Source organism: Crocodylus siamensis, chromosome 7 (genome assembly GCF_052110815.1).
Source record: "Crocodylus siamensis isolate JL-2025a chromosome 7, ASM5211081v1, whole genome shotgun sequence".
Classification (NCBI taxonomy): domain Eukaryota; kingdom Metazoa; phylum Chordata; order Crocodylia; family Crocodylidae; genus Crocodylus; species Crocodylus siamensis.
This window is the reverse complement of record NC_143401.1, coordinates 18,041,055-18,058,419: the sequence shown is the minus strand read 5'-3', so window position 1 is coordinate 18,058,419 and position 17,365 is coordinate 18,041,055. Positions and strand designations below refer to the sequence as shown.

Below are 17,365 nucleotides of genomic sequence, written 5' to 3'. Positions count from 1 at the left end.
AGCATCCACACCTGAAGACAGGCGGGTGATTCAGGCTGACCTGGACAGGCTCAGCAAATGGGCGGATGAGAACCTGATGGTGTTTAACACTGAAAAATGCAAGGTTCTCCACCTTAGGAGGAAAAACCTGCAGCATCCTCATAGGCTCGGCAGTGCTATGCTGGCTAGCACTACGGAAGAAAGACTTGGAGGTCATCATTGACCACAAGATGAACATGAGCCTGCAATGCGATGCTGCGGCTAGTAAAGCAACCAAAATGCTGGCTTGCATCCAAAGATGCTTCTAAAGCAAATCCTGGGACTTCATCCTCCCCTTGTACTCGGCCTTGGTGAGGCTGCAGCTGGAGTACTGTGTCCAGTTCTGGGCTCCACAATTCAAAAAGGATATGGAGAATTGTGAGAGAGTCCAGAGAATAGCTATGCACATGATCAGAGATCAGGAAAACAGACCTTATGACAACAGGTTGAGAGCCATGGGGCTCTTTAGCCTGGAAAAGTGCAGGCTCAGGGGTGATCTGATGGCCACCTATAAGTTTATCAGGGGTGACCACCAGGATCTGGGGGAACGTTTGTTCACCAGAGCGCCCCAAGGGATGACAATGTCAAATGATCATAAACTACTACAAGACCTTTTCAGGCTGGACATAAGGAGGAATTTCTTTACTGTCCGAGCCCCCAAGGTCTGGAACAGTCTGCCAGCGGAGGTGGTTCAAGCACCTACATTGAACACCTTCAAGAGCAAATTGGATGCTTATCTTGCTGGGATCCTATGACCCCAGCTGACTTCCTGCCCTTCGGGCAGGGGGCTGGACTCGATGATCTTCCGAGGTCCCTTCCAGCCCTGATGTCTATGGAATCTATAAGCTGCCATTTCAGTAGGAAGTGTGAGGAGTCTGTTCTGCCCAGCAGAAAAGGTTGAGGCATTTAAAATGGTGTCTGTGGCATATTGGTAGCTTGAAAGCCTGCAGCCAGCCTGTGACTCAACTTGGACTTCCCTTCTGTGGGCTCAGAAAGATGCCCAATGTTTTGTTGGCTATGAGTGCAGGGTGGGGATGTAGAATAAGGAGCAGCTCCTGTCAGTACAAGGAAGTGGTGGCTCCCTTCCAAACACACTTGAGAACACACAGTAGCCCACAGCTGTGGGTCACCAGCAGCTGATTTCAGCCCTGTGCCTGGGTACAGCATTTCCAGATGCCATAAAGAATGTTAGAGCTGAAATAGTACAGACAGTGTCAAGGCAGTAACGAGGAATTGATTAAGGACTGGACGGTGGCTTGCAGGGCCTGCATCAGAGAGGAGAAGGAAGGGCTGCCCACTGTCAGCATCTCCCAGCAGAAAGAACAAAAGTCTTACAGGGAGTGGGAAGCACACGCTGCTGTGGTTTCTCTAGCTGGCACTCAGGGGAATTGCCCATGCTGCCATCAGTCCCTGGTCCTGTTACACTGAGCTGGAGATTGGACCCAGCAGAGCATGTGGGGTGAGGACTGATGTCCCTGGCACACCTCTGCTGAGCTTGGTAGTCTGTCCCCACAGGTAGAGAGTGCATAGCATTTTGGGATTGTTCTTCACTCCCCTTAGGCCATCCAAGGATAAAGGGATCCCAGTACTTCCTGATACAGCCACAGTACAAAGCAGGCAAGACAGTGCAGTGCTGACAGAGATGATTGATTTCCCCCGACTGTACAATCTAGCCTAATATCATCTCGTCCTCATCCACTCTCCTGCTGGAAGGGACAGGATCTTGTTCCAGTGAGCAGTGGTGTATGGTCATGTGGACATAATATACGTCCTTCCATTTAGATGATAGCAATGTGGTCTAGTGGACAGAGCATTGGATTAAGCACTCGGGAAGCCTGGGTTCAGTTTCAGCTGTGCCATTGGCTTGCAGGATAGCCTTGGGTAGATCATCTCACTGCCCCATACCTCATTTTCCCCATCTGTAAATTGGAGGTAATGCAGGTTCCCTCCTCTATAGGATGCTGTGTGATCTACTGATGTAACACTGGATACCAGCTAAATATTATTAGAGCCTCAAAGCACCCGTGTGTGGGCTTTGTTCACCACCAGAGGGGTAGTCTGAGCTGAAAGTCATAAGATAGGATCCAGTCAGATCCTCCAACTGTTGTCCTCTCTTTGGGCCACCAATGGCCATAAACCAAGGCAGCTGCAGATACCCATGGTCTTCTAGAAACCCTGTATCCATGTAGCACTCCAGTCCTCCAGATTAGCATCCTGCTCCATTCCATGCCCATGGGCCTGTCTCTGTTTTGGTAACAGCAGGCTGTGGCAGAGACTGCATTTCCTTCCTGCTTAAAGGTTGCTGTTTTGCGAGGTGTGTGGGGATGGGGGTGTGCAGACCATTCTGGCCACAGGCATAGCTGGAGAGCAGTGTATGTTCATGTGCACACCACTGCAGTGAAGGAGACTACAGGATAGGTCCCTGTGGTTTGCATCTTTGCCTGCCTGCCCCCCAACTGCACAAGTTTGGGCACAGAGTAAGACCAACATCAGGAGCTTGCTGCTGCTGTTAACATTGCAGCAGTCTTGTCATCTGCTCCTACTTTCTCCCCCTTCCAGCCAGTACCATGCCCTAGTATTGTCTAGTTGTGTCTAGAACTGAAACCTTTCAGGACTCCTAACCATAGAGTTCTAGAGAGCCAAGTGGCTGGCTCTCATCTCAGAGAGGAGGTGAGCTTGGGGTCAGGACTCCAGATGTCTTTCTATGACAAGGTGCAGTGGATAAGTTTTGTAGCAAGACTTACCGGAAGCCTTTGTTTCTGTTTGCAGTGACCATCCCCTGAGTCAGCTGGTCTCCGACTCAGACTCCGAGATGGACAGCACAGAGCAGCTGGCACTGGGCAGCACTGACACCCTGTCCAACGGGCACAAGGCTGACCTTGAGGCTGCCAAGCGCCTGGCCAAGAGGCTATACAACCTGGACGGGTTTAAAAAGGCAGATGTGGCCCGCCACTTGGGGAAGAAGTACGTGTGGGTATTATAAGAAAAGGCCATTCATCCAGGGAATCTTTCAGTCAGACAGACAGAGCAGCCTACCCTAGGCAAAAACGTGGCCCTAAGTGCAGAAAAGTTTCTGGGGAATGGCACAAGGAGAGTGTTAGCAAAAAGACACTCACGCACAAAGGGCCAGCTGCACCAAAGCCCAAGTCCCAAGGACAGCCTGCCCTTCGCAGAAGCCTGGATGAGTGTGTCCCATGACCTTCATCTAAAAGACATTGATGCTGCATGGACGCCCCAGGCTCAGCCGTCACACTGAGCTGTGTTGCTTTCAGACATGCTGAATAACACAGAATGCTCCTGAAGGAGAGCAAAGTACACTCCAGATTGTATCCCTGCAATGGCGAATCAAAGTATTAAGATATTGTAGGGTGTGTCCACTTCCATCACACTTTCTGTAGTCCTACCTTCGTGTCTTCTGTTGTGTTCCTATGTGCACTGAAGGTCTTCCATTCCTCTGCTCCCCCCCATCTCTACCCATCTCTCTTTTTTTTCTCTCCATTTGCTCTACTCTGTTAAACTCTTTCCCCCCCCACCCCTCTCTTTTTCAGTAATGAGTTCAGTAAGATGGTGGCTGGGGAATATCTGAAATTCTTCGTATTCACTGGCATGAGTCTGGACCAGGCTCTCAGGTCAGAATCCCTCATCTGTCTGTCTGCCTAGAAAATAAAATTGACATGCAATAAACTATATAGACAATGTTTTTAAACCATAACGTGGTCATGGGAACTGTTTCTTCTCAGGATCTAGCTACTCCACAGTAGAACAGCAAAGCTATTCAGACCTGAAATCAGCAGGAATAACAAGCTTGCATTGACTCTCAGCCTAATGTTGGTGGCAAAGCCACTCCCAAGTCTAGGAGATTACTCCTTTTATCCAGGAAACATCATCTTTGCCAAGTCCCCTCCCCCCCCACACACAGAGCCAAGCAAGCTTGCTGAAAGGGTCTGGGATCTCACAACATGGAAAAGCATCACTGGCCTTCCTTTACAACCTGTCAGTCCTGGAGGATGTCTTAGATTCTGGATCCCTTCCAACCAGAGGAGGGATCTTTCCTCTAGGGGACAGAGAGAACACTGCTCCTTGACAGGGTGAGTTAACACAGACAGTGATTGATCCAGTTCCTGATCAGCATTTCTTCTTTAGGTCCTTTCTGAAGGAGTTGGCTCTGATGGGGGAGACTCAGGAACGAGAGCGTGTGCTGGCACATTTTTCACAGCGCTATTATGAATGCAATCCCAGTGCTGTCTCCTCTGAAGGTGAGGTCCCACGTGTCTGTGGCTGTGTGTGTGTGTGTGTGTGTGTGTGTTCATAAACCTGGGTGCAGATTCCAGACAAAAATGAGGTTAAGCTGGAGTTAAGGCTGAGTGCTCATGCTAGTTACCTAAGCATGAAACTGGCATTGCAGGAATGTTGTCATTCTCCCCAAACAGCCTTTTAAACCCCAGGAATTCAGAGCAATGGCTATACATTAAAAAGACAGATGTTTAACCTTCAAGCCCCCTTAACTCTGCTCTGTAGCAGATTCACACAAGAAGAGAAATCATTAACATCTGAGCCCTGTAACTCAGAGTAGCAGGGTTAGGTAGGCCAGAAGCCCTGCTGCTCAGTCGCTGCCAGAAGTTGCCCAGACCTCTCTATTTCATCGTGGCTCCCTGTGCCTGTGCTTTGATTCAGCTGTGCATGCTTGGGTATTCACAAACTGAATTGGCCTTGATTCAGTTCTACCAGCATGGCTCGCTGGATGGAACAGGCCATGTCATGCATCTCCCACAGCTTCCTTGCCCCACCCCTAGGAATGTTGTAACATTAATCCAGGATGGGAAGGGTGCTGTTCTGGAATGACTTATGGTCCATTTGGTCCCAGAATGTAATGAAGCATCATCTTGTAAACACAGCACCTCAGCAACTACACAGTGTCCCTTAAATCGCATGATCACTCTTGGGAGCAGTGTTAGAGCTCTTGTCAGGGTCAGCACCCTCCGCATGGCAGGAGTCTCTGTTTTATGTGTGGACTGAATGGCCACATGCAGCAGGGTTGTGGGGGCTCTGACCATGTGTGTTGTTTGTGCTGCAGATGGAGCCCACACTCTGACCTGTGCTCTGATGCTGTTAAACACAGACCTTCATGGGCATGTAAGTCTACACTCTGTCTGCTCTCTTCCCCCTCCCAAGGAATTCCACCCCCTCATGCCACACTCCAGTTCCACAGGAGATATGACTTGCACAGAGAGCCAGCCTTGGACCTGTAAGGGACAAACCCCACTTGAAGAGGATGAGAAGGAGAAACTGCAGAAGGGAGGAATGAATCATGGGGAAGAAAGGGGAGAGACTGAATGAGGGAGGAGAGGAGTGGACCAAGCAGCAGAGAGCAGAGCAAGGGCTAAGGAGCAAGAAGGAGGGAAGCATGGCGGGTTAGAGAGGAAGAGAGAAACAGCTTGGACAAGAAGTAGCAGGAGGAAACCAGAATCAGATACCAGATGAGAGGAGTGTCCCGAAGGGGGGTAGCTCTGACCTTGGAAGCTCAAGACAGATGCTATTGAAAGGTCCCTGGACCTTAGGAAAGGAGGCTTCCATGCAGCCTTTCGCAAGGTCCACGTGCTTACCTGTGCTTCACTTGTCCCTGAGGAACCTGGGTGGGGAAGACGCTCTGTGCAGCCACTGCCCCCACTTCTCAAAGCCATGTTTCTTCTTCCCTGGCTCCCTCAGAACATCGGGAAGAGAATGTCCTGCTCTGACTTCATTGGGAACTTGGAAGGCCTCAACGGAGGAAGAGATTTCCCCAAGGAACTGCTCAAGGTAAAACAGTTTGGGCTTCTCAACCAAACAGGCCAGCAGGAGTTAAGGCAGGATCTTGGGAAACTGCTTGCAAGCTATTTTATATGAAATGATCCCACAGGGCCAGCTGGGTCACTCAAGCCATTATGTTCAGTGTACTGAATGCGTGTGTTCTCACACCTGGAGCAGACTGCATGAATAGGCAGCAGAGCCATCATTACCTGAGCCAGCAACTTTCCCCAGAGCTGGTGCTCACTTCAAGGGGAGAACCATTGTTCTGAACCAGATCTTATAAATCCCTGTAAAGCCACTTTCTTCCCTAGTTTTGCATCAGTGCTCCAGCATGGGTTGCAGTACAGCAGTGATTCTCAACCAGGGTGCCACACAGTGTTAGCACTGTTAGGTATGCAGACATGATTCATATAATAAACACAGAGATTTCAAATAGGAATTGCAGTGTTAAAACCATTCCAGTCTGTTGGGATCTTTCTGAATTATTTTCAACAGAAGAATTGTTCTCGTATTTTTAGTTTGTCAAACCATGAGTGAAAACTAAGTTCTGGCATTTTTTGAGAGGTGTCTTGAGTCTCTCTCATGGGGTGCTTCAACTTGAAAAGGGTTGAGAACCACTGTATTAGAGGAGTTGCCCTGCCCAAAGCCCTGACTTTCAGAACATTGTACCTGCATTTATGCACATCCTGCTGGTCTAATAATAAATAAACAGACTGCTTATCAGCCGGTTGAATCACTGGCTAAAGCCTGAATGGGCTCAGTGCCACTGTAGATACAAACAGGACCAAATGGTTCAAGGAATCATTGTTGTGTTCTTCAAGACAGCGGTGACCTTGCAAAAAGTCCCAGAATGCCCTTTTCTTGAGACTTATGGGTGGGAATTATGCAATAGGTACCCATAAGGCTTTACAATGGAAATCAATTAAGATACTGCTAATATAGACCGTGGGAACTTAGCACGGCTGTAACAGAGGCAGTGAGCCATCTGGACTCAGTGGGTATGTCTACACGAGACATTTACTACAAAGTAGACTAATTAGCTCCACAGTAAATGTCTAACATCTACACATGCAGGGCTATTAGGCTGGAGTAAACTAGTAAACTCTGCAGTAGGATACTACTTGTGAATACAAGCGCTATCCTGCTGTGGAATTTTTTACTTTGCAACATTACATATATAGATGCAGCTGGCTGGGGCATGAGAGTGCTTCAGTGTGGGGGCTGCCTACTGGCTAGCCCTGCACTGGAGTAACTGGAGGCCCCAGCCAGCCCCTCCGCAGCACGTTGAGCCAGGAGGAGCAGCCCTGGGCTGTCAGGCTGACACCCCAGGCCTCCTGCCAACCAGCACTGCTCTGACCTGGCTCAACCTGCTGCAGTCCTGGGCACATGTTCAAATAGTGCACACAAAAGCAATAAACTCCAGTGCAATAAGCACCAAAATTTATTGCTTCAAATTAATTCTACGTGTAGGTGCACCCAGTGTAGTGTAGAGAAGGTCCCTGTTCTATGGGAGACCCCATGCTTGGGCTGAGCCAAGGTGCTTGCTCTCTACTGCTTTGGAGCTGACAGAGGGCACCTCATGCACTTGCCCTCCTTCTTCCATCTTCATGGGGTTGTTTCCTTCTGATTCAGAACACCTATCTGCTCTGGCCAAAGTCTCTCCTTAGGTCAGCCAGGGAGGAACATGCAGGATTTCCCACGCCTCCCTCCCACAAAGCGGGGACCCTCCCAACTAGAGTCTCTTTGTCCTGAGCATGTGCATCTGTTTGTATCCAGATTGTTTTGTGGTTGGTTCATTAAAGGGTTGCTTTGCTCTTATGTAGCCAGATACCCGCTAAAAATGAGACTGAGGATGGGTGTGGGGATCCCACCACTCGTGACACACATGGATAGGTGGGTTGGCAGGGGGCATGTTTTCTCTTTGAGCCCACATCCCCTTGCTGCTTGCTGGGCTGTACTGGGGTTTCCCTCTCTGAGGTGAATCAAAACAAAGCTCAGCATCCTGGGGAAGTCTGTTCTCCCGGAACCTGAAGCTATGAGGAGTGCAGCATGGCTATATAGGCAGGGTGCAGTGGAGTGGAGAGGGAGGAAAGGCCCATGGTGAAAGGAGAGCATGGATGCTGGGAGTTCCCCAAACAGCCTGACTTTGAGTAGGTTCTTTCCTGTTTTGTGACTTGGCTTTCCGGGGTATGCTTCCCAAGGAGGTGGGAGCCAGAACGTGCAGATGTCTGTGAAATGCCTTGATAGCCATCAGCAGGGTTGCTTGGGAAAGGCAGGAATCTCAGCAGTGGCAAACTTGCATGCTGAGCCCTTGTTCACCTGTGGAAGCAGTGATGCTATAGGAACACTGGGCTGCCACCTCCCTTCCATGTCCACATGCAGGAGCAGCAGAGGAGGGGACAGGGAGTGACAGTGCATCAGCAGTGACTGCATTAGGCCAGTCACAGGAGGGATGGTGATAGTTGTCTGAGTTAGCTTCTGCTTTGGTGACTCACTGTGTAGAAGAAAGCTGGCTTCCTCAACCTGGGAACTTTCTGGGAATGGGGTAGCTTTTTCCAGCTCCCAGGGAGTAATTCAGCTCTCGTGACTAAGCCCTCATGTGGGAGAGAACATCCTCCCCCAGCTCACACATCCTTGGCCCTGCGCCACCCACTCCATGCTTCCCCTGCTCCATTCAGGCTTGCTTCTGCCGCAACCAGGATGCAGCACAAGATAACAGCCTCTTGTTTCTCCAAGCTGGTGAGCTGCTGCTGCTGCCGAGGTATCCTGGCCTAATCACAGCAGCATGCACGGGGCAAGCAGGGCCTCGAGGGCAACTCCACATCCCAGCATGCTCTGTCCCACAGTGAATGTGCTCAGCAGGTCTGTTACTGATGCCCTGCTCAACCTGGCTCTGAGTGTAGTGGCTGGGATCAGTGCAGGAACAACAAAGCCTTTCTGCCTTATGTGAAAACTAGCACAGCACCTGTGATCATGTGTCAAATCCCTCACTGCCCATTCTATGGTACCTGGCAGTCCCACAGGCTTGGAAGGAAATGAGAACTTTGCATCTGACTTGCAAGGCTGCGAACTAGAAGGGCTGGGTTCCCTTCCCAGCTCTGCTGTTGATTTTAAGGTCTGGTCATGTACAAGTGCTTTCCTGTGCTTCAGTTTCCCCATCTGGTGATACAGAAATAATGATACTGACCTGGGGAATCATCAGGATTTGCAAAATGCCTTGAGAACTGTGGTGGGGAAATGCTGAGGAATGTAAAGCTGGCTTCTGCCCAGTCCCAGGACCAGTAATGTGAGGAGGGAGGGGGGGAGGGCAGGACTAATTATGGTAAGAAAACTTAATTCCCCTTTGTGCTGTTTTTAGTCCTTCCTGGGGATGTAGCCACATCATTCCCCTAGGTATTGCTAAATCAGTGATTCTCAACTGGGATGTTGTGGCACCCTGGGATTCCATGAGATCCTTTTAAGAGTGCTATTTGATATTAGTATTGTTAGGTCTGCAGCTATCAACACAGGAATCACAAGATAAACACAGATTTTTCTAATAGAAATCTATAGGGTAAAAACCATTTGGACCCACTGTGGTCTTTCTGAGCAATTTGCAACAAAAGAATTTTGCCTCCCTCACTTAACAAAAGAATTAACTTAACTTGTCTCTGCCTCCCTCCCCCATGCCATCTGCTGAGCCCCTTCAGTGTTTAGGCCCGTGAGATCTTATTTGTGCTGTCTTGCTGAGAATATTTCCCCAGGCCAGAGGCAGAAAGGTGCCTCCATGTATCCTCCTGCTGTTGATTTTTATCTCTCTGTCAAGAACTTCAGGACACCTTGCTGGTCGTAGGCTTCTCTAGCCATGGCAGAGTTGATCTCTCATGGAGCCCTTTCCTGATCTTGGAGCCGGAGCCTTTCAGCACCTAAAGTAGGTCTTAGGTGGATGTGAGATGCCAAAATCCAAAAATGTGATCCTGAAGCTCCCCACACAAGTCCAGCCTACTTCTGGAGGCATGGAGCCCCCAAAGTGCCTTCCTGCATGACAGTAAAGTTCTGTTGGTCCCTAGAGCTCTCCGTGTGCACAGGTCCAGAACTATGCTAGTCCTGACAGTGCTGACCTGCTCATACCCAAACTCAGTCAGGTCCAGAAACAAGGCCCTTCCTCCGCTTAACCTCTGCTGGAGCTGTATCAAGTAGACGGTCTCAAAGCATGCCCAGCACAGGCTGATGGGATCGGCCTACTCATAGCTTTGATGTACATGAAACCCTCACTATTCACGTTTTGGCATCTGTGGTTTTAAATACTTGCGAATGCTGAACCCACATCTTAAATACACTTAAAGGAGCATCTTGGGAGCTCTGTGCTTGCTGCCGCCAGGCTCCCACCGCCGCTGCCAGGCTCCCACCACTGCCACCGTGCTCCCGCTGCCACCAGTGCAGCCGTGCTCCCCCCAACTCACCTCTGGGGGCACTGCGTTCATGAACACAGATGGCGTTCATGAATGCAGTGCCTTATTCACAGATTTTGCCATTCACAGGGGATATAGGAACATATCCCCCACGAATGGCGAGGGTTTCCTGTATAAGATACACTTTAATTTTGGACTTCCTTTTTTGGGGAGGAAAAAAATACATCTTATATGCTGTAAATTATGGTGATTACCTTTCAGGTAGAGTGGTTTCCAGAGATGTGGCTGATACAGATTTAATCTTCCTTCCCTGCCTGAGGGGCTGCAAACCCACTTCTCCTGCCTCCTAGAAAAAAGCCCAGGCTATAAGTTGCTTTGAGTCAGGGCTATTTCCACCCCTTTTTGCCACTCTGCAGCAAAGCATTCATGACTCATTGAGCCAGTGAGGGAGCACAGGTATAAGTATGACATGTAGCCTAGTAGTTAAGGTAGTCATCTGGAAAGGGCAAGAGCCCTGGGTTCTGATCACTGGTCTAAGCTGTATTTTATTCAGTGACTCTTTCAGGTAAAATGCAGAAATATTCTTGGGATGCACAGAATATACAGACCTGGTCCAAAGTAGGACCAGTTCTAGGGGACTGTGGTAACACTCACTGTGAGGAAGGGCCCCTTGCTGCCTGTACCTCTCTCCTTAGTTCGGCCTATAAAACTCATTTCTGGTTCCACGCCTGCTGCAAACACTGAACTCCCACATGAGCACAGCACGCAGGCTAAGATTTTAAAGACTGGGCGCCTGCAGTGCAGTCTGGCAAGATCTGCATGTGCAAAGCAGAAGATGACACCACAGGGCTGGCTGGTCTTTTGCTAGCTCCTTTAATGTAATCCTCTGTTTCCTAGTTCCAGTTGTATAACTAAGGTTGGGGCACAAACTGGGGCACAAACCCTGGATGCTCAGTAAAGAGGGGTGCCAGAATGGAGGTAGGGGTCTGAGGCTGTCTTCACTTGAAGCACAGCAGGGTCAGGAATCACCCCATGAGCCTCACCATTCCTCCCTGTGGGAAATGCTGCTGCTCTGAGGGGAGGCATTGCTGCCAGCAGCCAAGTTAAATCCTTCTCTGGCCTTGCAGTTGCTGCCAGATTAAGGGCTCTAGCATCTGTCTCCCATGGGAAGGGAGGCCTTGCGGGGGGACTCCTGTCTCTGCTCTGCTCCACGTGATCAGAGCCTTGAGCCCCTCTGTACCCAGTCTTGCAGCCAGTGTGCAAGGCCTAACAGATGCATCTCTGCTGCTCAGGAGACAGACTACCAGTTACTAGAGGTGCACCAATACATTGGTCCAATATCGGTTCGGTACCGATAAAAAGAAAATTGGCTGTATTGGAAATTGGCCCAATGGGGCTGATAATTTGACTGATAAATGCCAGTGTGTGCACGCAGCTGCAGTGCAGCACTCAGGCAGCAAAGAGCAAAGCTCGGCAGCCTGGAGAGCTGCCTCCAGCTGGTAAGTCCATTGTGGTGGAAGGGGAGAGGGAAGGGAAGCCCCCGTTGGGGGTTGTGTGCAGATGAATGCCCCCGTGGTAAGGGAGGGGGAAGGGGCAGGTGCTACCCAGCCGGAGTGGGTCCAGGTGCAGCACGGAGGTGCGACTCACCGGGTAGGGGGTGGCTCCTGCTGCTGCACGCACCCCAGGAGCAGGAGGTACCCTATGGATCTGTGTGGGGCAAGCAGGCGGGCTGCAACTGCGGGTTGGAGCTGGGCTCTTCTTGCCGGGGGCTACAGAGGGGGCTGCAGCCACCCCAAAATTTGCTGTAGCTCCCTCTCAGCACCACCACCTCCACATACCCAGCGCAGCCCCTGCTCTTCCCAAATTAACCCCTGCCTCCTCCCACATGCTGGGAAGACCCAGGGCTGCGCTGGGCATGTGGCAGCAACAGCACTGGGAGGGAGCTAGGGCAAAATTTGGGGTGGCTGCAACCCCCTCCATAGCCCCCACTCCGAGCCCAGCACCTGGCGAGAAGAGCCTGGCTCCAGCCCACAGCTACAGCTTGCCCTCTCGCCCCATGCAGATCCACCTCCCCTACCCCCCCGGGGTGCAAGCAGCAGTGGTAGCTGTCCCTCCCCCATACCTCCATCCTGTGCCCTACCATGCCCCAGCTAGGCAGCACTTTCCCCTGCCCCCTCCCTCACCATAGGGGCCTTGATCTGCCCCTCCCCCCTATGCCCCTTCCCTCCCTCCTCCCCTTCCATCACAATGGACTTACCAGCTGGAGGCAGCTCTCCATGGTATACCAGAAATCAGATCAGTATCCGCCGATATGCTTCCTTTAAAATCGGATATCGTTGTCGGCCCCAAAAATCTCTATCAGTGCGTCCCTACCAGTTACACCTCTGCTTAACTTGGGAATAGAGTAACAAGCATGTAAAAGCAGTTCCTGGGGTTCTACTATGTGATAATGGGGCAGAGGAGGAGTAACTCCCTGAATTGCTGTCCCTACCTTGAGTGGTAACTCCTGTTAGTTCAAGGAACACCCATGCCAGACCCCCAACTTTCTCTCTCTCTCTCTTCTTCTCTCTCTCTAACATAAACACACAAACACACCCCACCTTTGAAAGCACTCACTTCCTGTGGCTGGTTCAATGATATATGGGAGTTTGATGGGATATGGAGAGCAAGGAGACTGGAGCAGTTGTGGTGTCACAAAAAGTGCCAAGAGATGGGGCAGGGAAGCAAAGAAAAGAATGAAGGGGAGTGCAGGGGATGCGCCAGCCTCTGACAGACCATCCATTGTTCTTTGGGATGCTGTTCCCGTGGGCTGCTGCAAACTTGAGGATGCTTGTTGGGCTGAGTCTGCCATTTCCCCATGCTCTGGTAGGCTTGCTTGAGCCCCTTGCATGGCCTTGTTAGGTTTGGCCTATCCTACCTAGCCTAAATAGGATGAGAAACCTGAATAGGGCTGTCTGGAGACCAAGGATCCTATTTAAGCTTGTCACACAGCTGGCTGTCTAATTTTAGCTCACTAGGAACACACAAGCTTCTTAAGGTTTGTGGGGGAGCAGAGGGGAGGGGCTGGCCAGTCTCTGACAAGGCTCCTGAAGCTTGCTGGGGCATTGGAGGTGGGTCTTCACAAGCCTCTTGACAGCTGCAGGAGAATGTTATTAAGAGGAGGGACCCAGGAGAGCCTACTGCATCCAGGCATCACCCCTGTGCAGGGCTTAGGGCTGCAAGTGTGGGCTCCACTTAAACAGGCCTCAGGACAGGGCAGGCAGTTATTTCAGGCAGAGGGCCACAAGGGTAGCTCCAACCTTGACAGGTGCCCTGCCCCCTGGTTGTCATCTTGGAACCAGAAGTCCCTCCCCTAACTCCTGGCCTTTGCCACGAGAAGTCCCAACCCTTGCCCCCCACCAGAAGTACTCCTTTCAGCATGGGTTTGCCATCTTGGAACCTGAAAAATACAAAATTATATTCTAAAAATTAGACATATACTACAACATTCATTAATTTAATTTCAAAAAATATTTTTGTCCTGATTGACATGTGTTTGGTAGTGCACATAGAGGTGATTGCACAATAGCTTAAAATGAAGTCTTATTCTTATATGGCTGGGAGGTGGGAGTCATGGGGTGGTATGGGTGAGTGGATATAAGTTTGTGGGATATGGGGGAGTGTGTGGGTGTGTAAGGGGAATTTGTGGTTTGTGGGGGGCTGGATAGGCATGGGGGCTGTATATGGGATGGGGGAGTGTGTGGATGTGTGCCTGAATATGGGGTGCGGGTGGGTATGGGGTTTCTGGGAGGCTGTGTTGGGGGAAGAGGGTGGCTGGGGAGGATTTGCCCACAACTGCCCCATGGCAGACAGAGCCCCCCACAATGCTCCTCCAAGCCTGGGCTCCATGCTCCTGCCGCTCTTGTCCCTGGGGCACTGCCGTGACCCTGTGCTGCTGCTCACAGCCACTTCCCCCCATCTGCCACTACTACCCTTCTGCCAGTTCCCTGTCTTCTGCCCTAGCTAGCCACTCTGACACCATGTCCTAGCTGTACAGCAGAGACTGCAGGGGCCAGGACAGCTCCTGCTGAATCCTGTGGCCTGATGCAGCAGCCGGGAACCATGTGGTGCCAGAACAACCAGCGGGGGGTGGGGAGGGGAGTGATGGCAGTGGCAGGCAAATGGCTGCAGCAGGCAGGAGGAGTGGGAGTGAGTGAGTATGCGAGTACAGCGACAGCAGAGCCCAGAGTGGGGTGACAGGAGCGTAGGGCAGGGGCCAGCAGAGACTGTGGAGCCAAGCCGGGCTCCGCCAGCAGGGAGAGAGTGAGCCGTCCTGGATCCAGAGCCCCTACTGGCCTGAGCTCTGAGTTCCTGCTGCCCTGCTCTGGGCCCTGCTGACCTTGGCCCCGGCACACCAGTGCAGATTCTGCATTCCCAGCCAGCTGTTGCTGAGCTCCACACACCTGCTCACTGCCACTGCCTCCCCCCCACTTGGTGCCACTTGCAGTGCTTCCCTGCCTGCAGCTGCCACCACTCCTCTCCGCCCCACACTGGCTGCTGTGGCACCCTGTGGTTCCTGGCTGCAGGCTGGGAACTCAGTAGCTGGCTTGGCCTAACCCTGAAGACTGAGGCGATCACCCATGATCCTCCCCTCCCTTCCCCCACTTCTTATCTGTATTTCCCTCCAATGCAGGAAGGCAGGAACAGCCCTGGGGTCCCAGGCCAGAACCCTCTGCTCTGCATGAGGCTTCTGGCTGGGGGTGGGGGAGGCGGGGTGGCCAGGCCTTGCTTCTGTAGCCATTTGGTCCTGCTGATGGCTTCCCCTGGGTCCTACTGCCCCTGGCTCCTGTCATCTTTGATAGGCAGCCAGGGGCAGAAAAATACTAATTTTCTAAATTTTTTAGGTGACCTGTGGGCCAGATAAAATAGCCTAGTAGGCCAGATTCAGGCCACAGGCCATATTTTGCCTGCCCCTGCCTCAGGAGGTCGCCTGGACCCTCTGACCTTCACATCACTCCTGTCCTCTTTTTGGCCTTTGTTGTCCCAAGATTTTGTTGTATCATTCACCCATTGGCTTCATACCATAGGGGCTATGAGTTAGCCAGGTGAACCTTAGGCCCCACAATACCTGAATGATGCAACTAGACAGGATATCTCCTGGGATGGAAGGGGAGTGATGTTCCCTGTCACCAAGGATTCCCTGGTCTCTGCTGTACCATCCCCTCTCCTGCATGTTTTCCTGTCACCATTAGCTACTGCATTTGTAGGGAAGTAGCACATTGGGACCCAGCTTCACTGTGTAGGTGCTGTACACATACCCACACATCCCAAAAGCTGGTCCTTGCCCCAAAGAGCTTAGAGCTGTAGTATGAGAAATGAGACCGTATGATTATGGACAGATGGGGGAGATGCACACTAGCAATGAGATGATTATGATCTTCCTGACCCCTCCAGTCAGCTGTAGCCTACAGGAGTTGAACTCTGTCCTGCCAACCTCAGGAAGTCACCTGGAACACCCCTTTAAAGTTTGCTATACTCCACACCCCAGTCATTAGACTGGTAAAAACCAGGGAAATTCACAGACTAAAACTTTGTGAAGGTGAAGGTTGAAAAGACATCATAGTATTTCCAGAGATGAGGGGGCCTGACAAGAGTGTTACCATCTGTTAGCTGAGAAATTCAAAATCAGGATTAAACTAAGAAACCAAAGCTTTGGATGCTTGTAAATTCACACTTAGGGGACACAATATCATCTTACTTCTGCCTTACTTCTAGAGGTAGTAACACCTAGAGAAAATAAAACACCTCTGCATTATCCATTTAGCGTGACACTATTCTAATCAAGGTAACTTCAAAATCTCAAATGCTTTACATTCAGTTTCTTCCCTATTACCATCATACGCATGCCAGAGAAGTCCTGCTTTGGAAATCACAAAAAAAGCTTACATCTGTCCCTTATTCCCAACTCCCCCACCTCACAGGTTAAGGCCCTTTGATCCTGTGAGCCATCCAATGATGCAGGCATGATTAGATACATCCCCACCATGGAGACATGAAACCAGGTATAAATCAGTGCTCCATAACATCCAATGCAAATTTAAGCTCCAGATTTCTTAGATACCTTAAGAGAGTCCCAGGTCAAAAGCAGCTCTGCTTACTACATGGACAAGGAAGGGATGCTGAATTGCTAGAATGTGTGGTGCTTAACTCCCAAATTTCCCTATTTTGACATGTTTGAGTTTCTTGTAAGTCATTTTAACTTTAGCCCTGGATTCCCTGGGTCTTGAATAACTGTTATTTGACAGATGCAATGCTTTTAGATGGCTCTGGCCTTTAATGTTATTGATCTGTTTGCTCAACCTTAAATTCACCTAAAGCTGGAGTCAGGCCAGGTGACCAAGCTGAAGCCCAGCTGTCTACCCTGAGTCACAGCATTGCTTAGCGACCACAGCAATAAACCATTACAAGCCCACAGGTCCTTCTAGTCAAGCAGCCCAAGGCACTCTGCAGATGCCAGTGAATTAGGCATCACAGCCCAGGCACTCCTAAAGAGGGAGACAAGTGTCTCCCTTTCCATTTTACAGCTCAGAGATGCGGATGCCAGGAGACTGAGTGCTAGAGGTATGGGGGAAATCACTGGCAGGAGTGGGAAAAAACCCTGATTCCCCATTGTGAGCCTTCATCACAAACCATGTGCCCTCTCTCTCTCTGTCTTATCCCATGACACTGTTTATTCCCTCTCACAGTCAGGCACCCCATTTGTTCTTTCAGCAGCAGTTTCCCACTGGGAAGGCATTGTTATGGCACTATCCACACCAGCCCCTCAGAGGATCCCACAGGCCCACAGCCCCCCAGTGCACAGGAGCAGCTTTTGCTGCTGTGCTCCGTGCCATCTGCAGTCAGTAAGCTGCCCAGGCCCCCTCCTCATGCAATCTTCTCTAGTAATCACTAAGCCAAACAATTACATCTCATTGGAAAATTTCCCCTGCTGCCCGCATCCTCTTCCCAATTGTTCCTAAGTAGATTAAACATTGATCCTAGTACATTCCCTAGGGATGCCCAGCAGTTCACTTCTCTGCATGAGGAACAGCAGCTGTTCCTTGCAGCTATTTCCTATCATTTAGCCAGTGGTGCAGCCACACCTCAGGGTTTTTCCCCTTCCCTTGTGGTTTTCCTGGTTGGAGGAAAGA

General features: G+C 50.7%; 1 protein-coding gene across 14 annotated transcripts in view; it reads left to right on the top strand.

Moving 5' to 3' along the window:
• PSD (pleckstrin and Sec7 domain containing) overlaps positions 1–17,365 on the top strand; it is an 83,427-nt gene that overhangs the window by 43,776 nt on the left and 22,286 nt on the right. For 9 of the 14 annotated variants that reach the window (XM_090057993.1, XM_090057995.1, XM_090057996.1 and 6 more), the window contains 5 exons: positions 2,788–2,988; positions 3,567–3,647; positions 4,162–4,274; positions 5,093–5,151; positions 5,725–5,814. In XM_090057993.1, coding sequence (XP_089914119.1) covers positions 2,788–2,988; positions 3,567–3,647; positions 4,162–4,274; positions 5,093–5,151; positions 5,725–5,814 — 544 coding nt within the window. The remainder of the gene's footprint in view (positions 1–2,787; positions 2,989–3,566; positions 3,648–4,161; positions 4,275–5,092; positions 5,152–5,724; positions 5,815–17,365) is intronic. The other 5 variants (XM_090058000.1, XM_090057992.1, XM_090057998.1 and 2 more) reach the window with 4 other exon arrangements.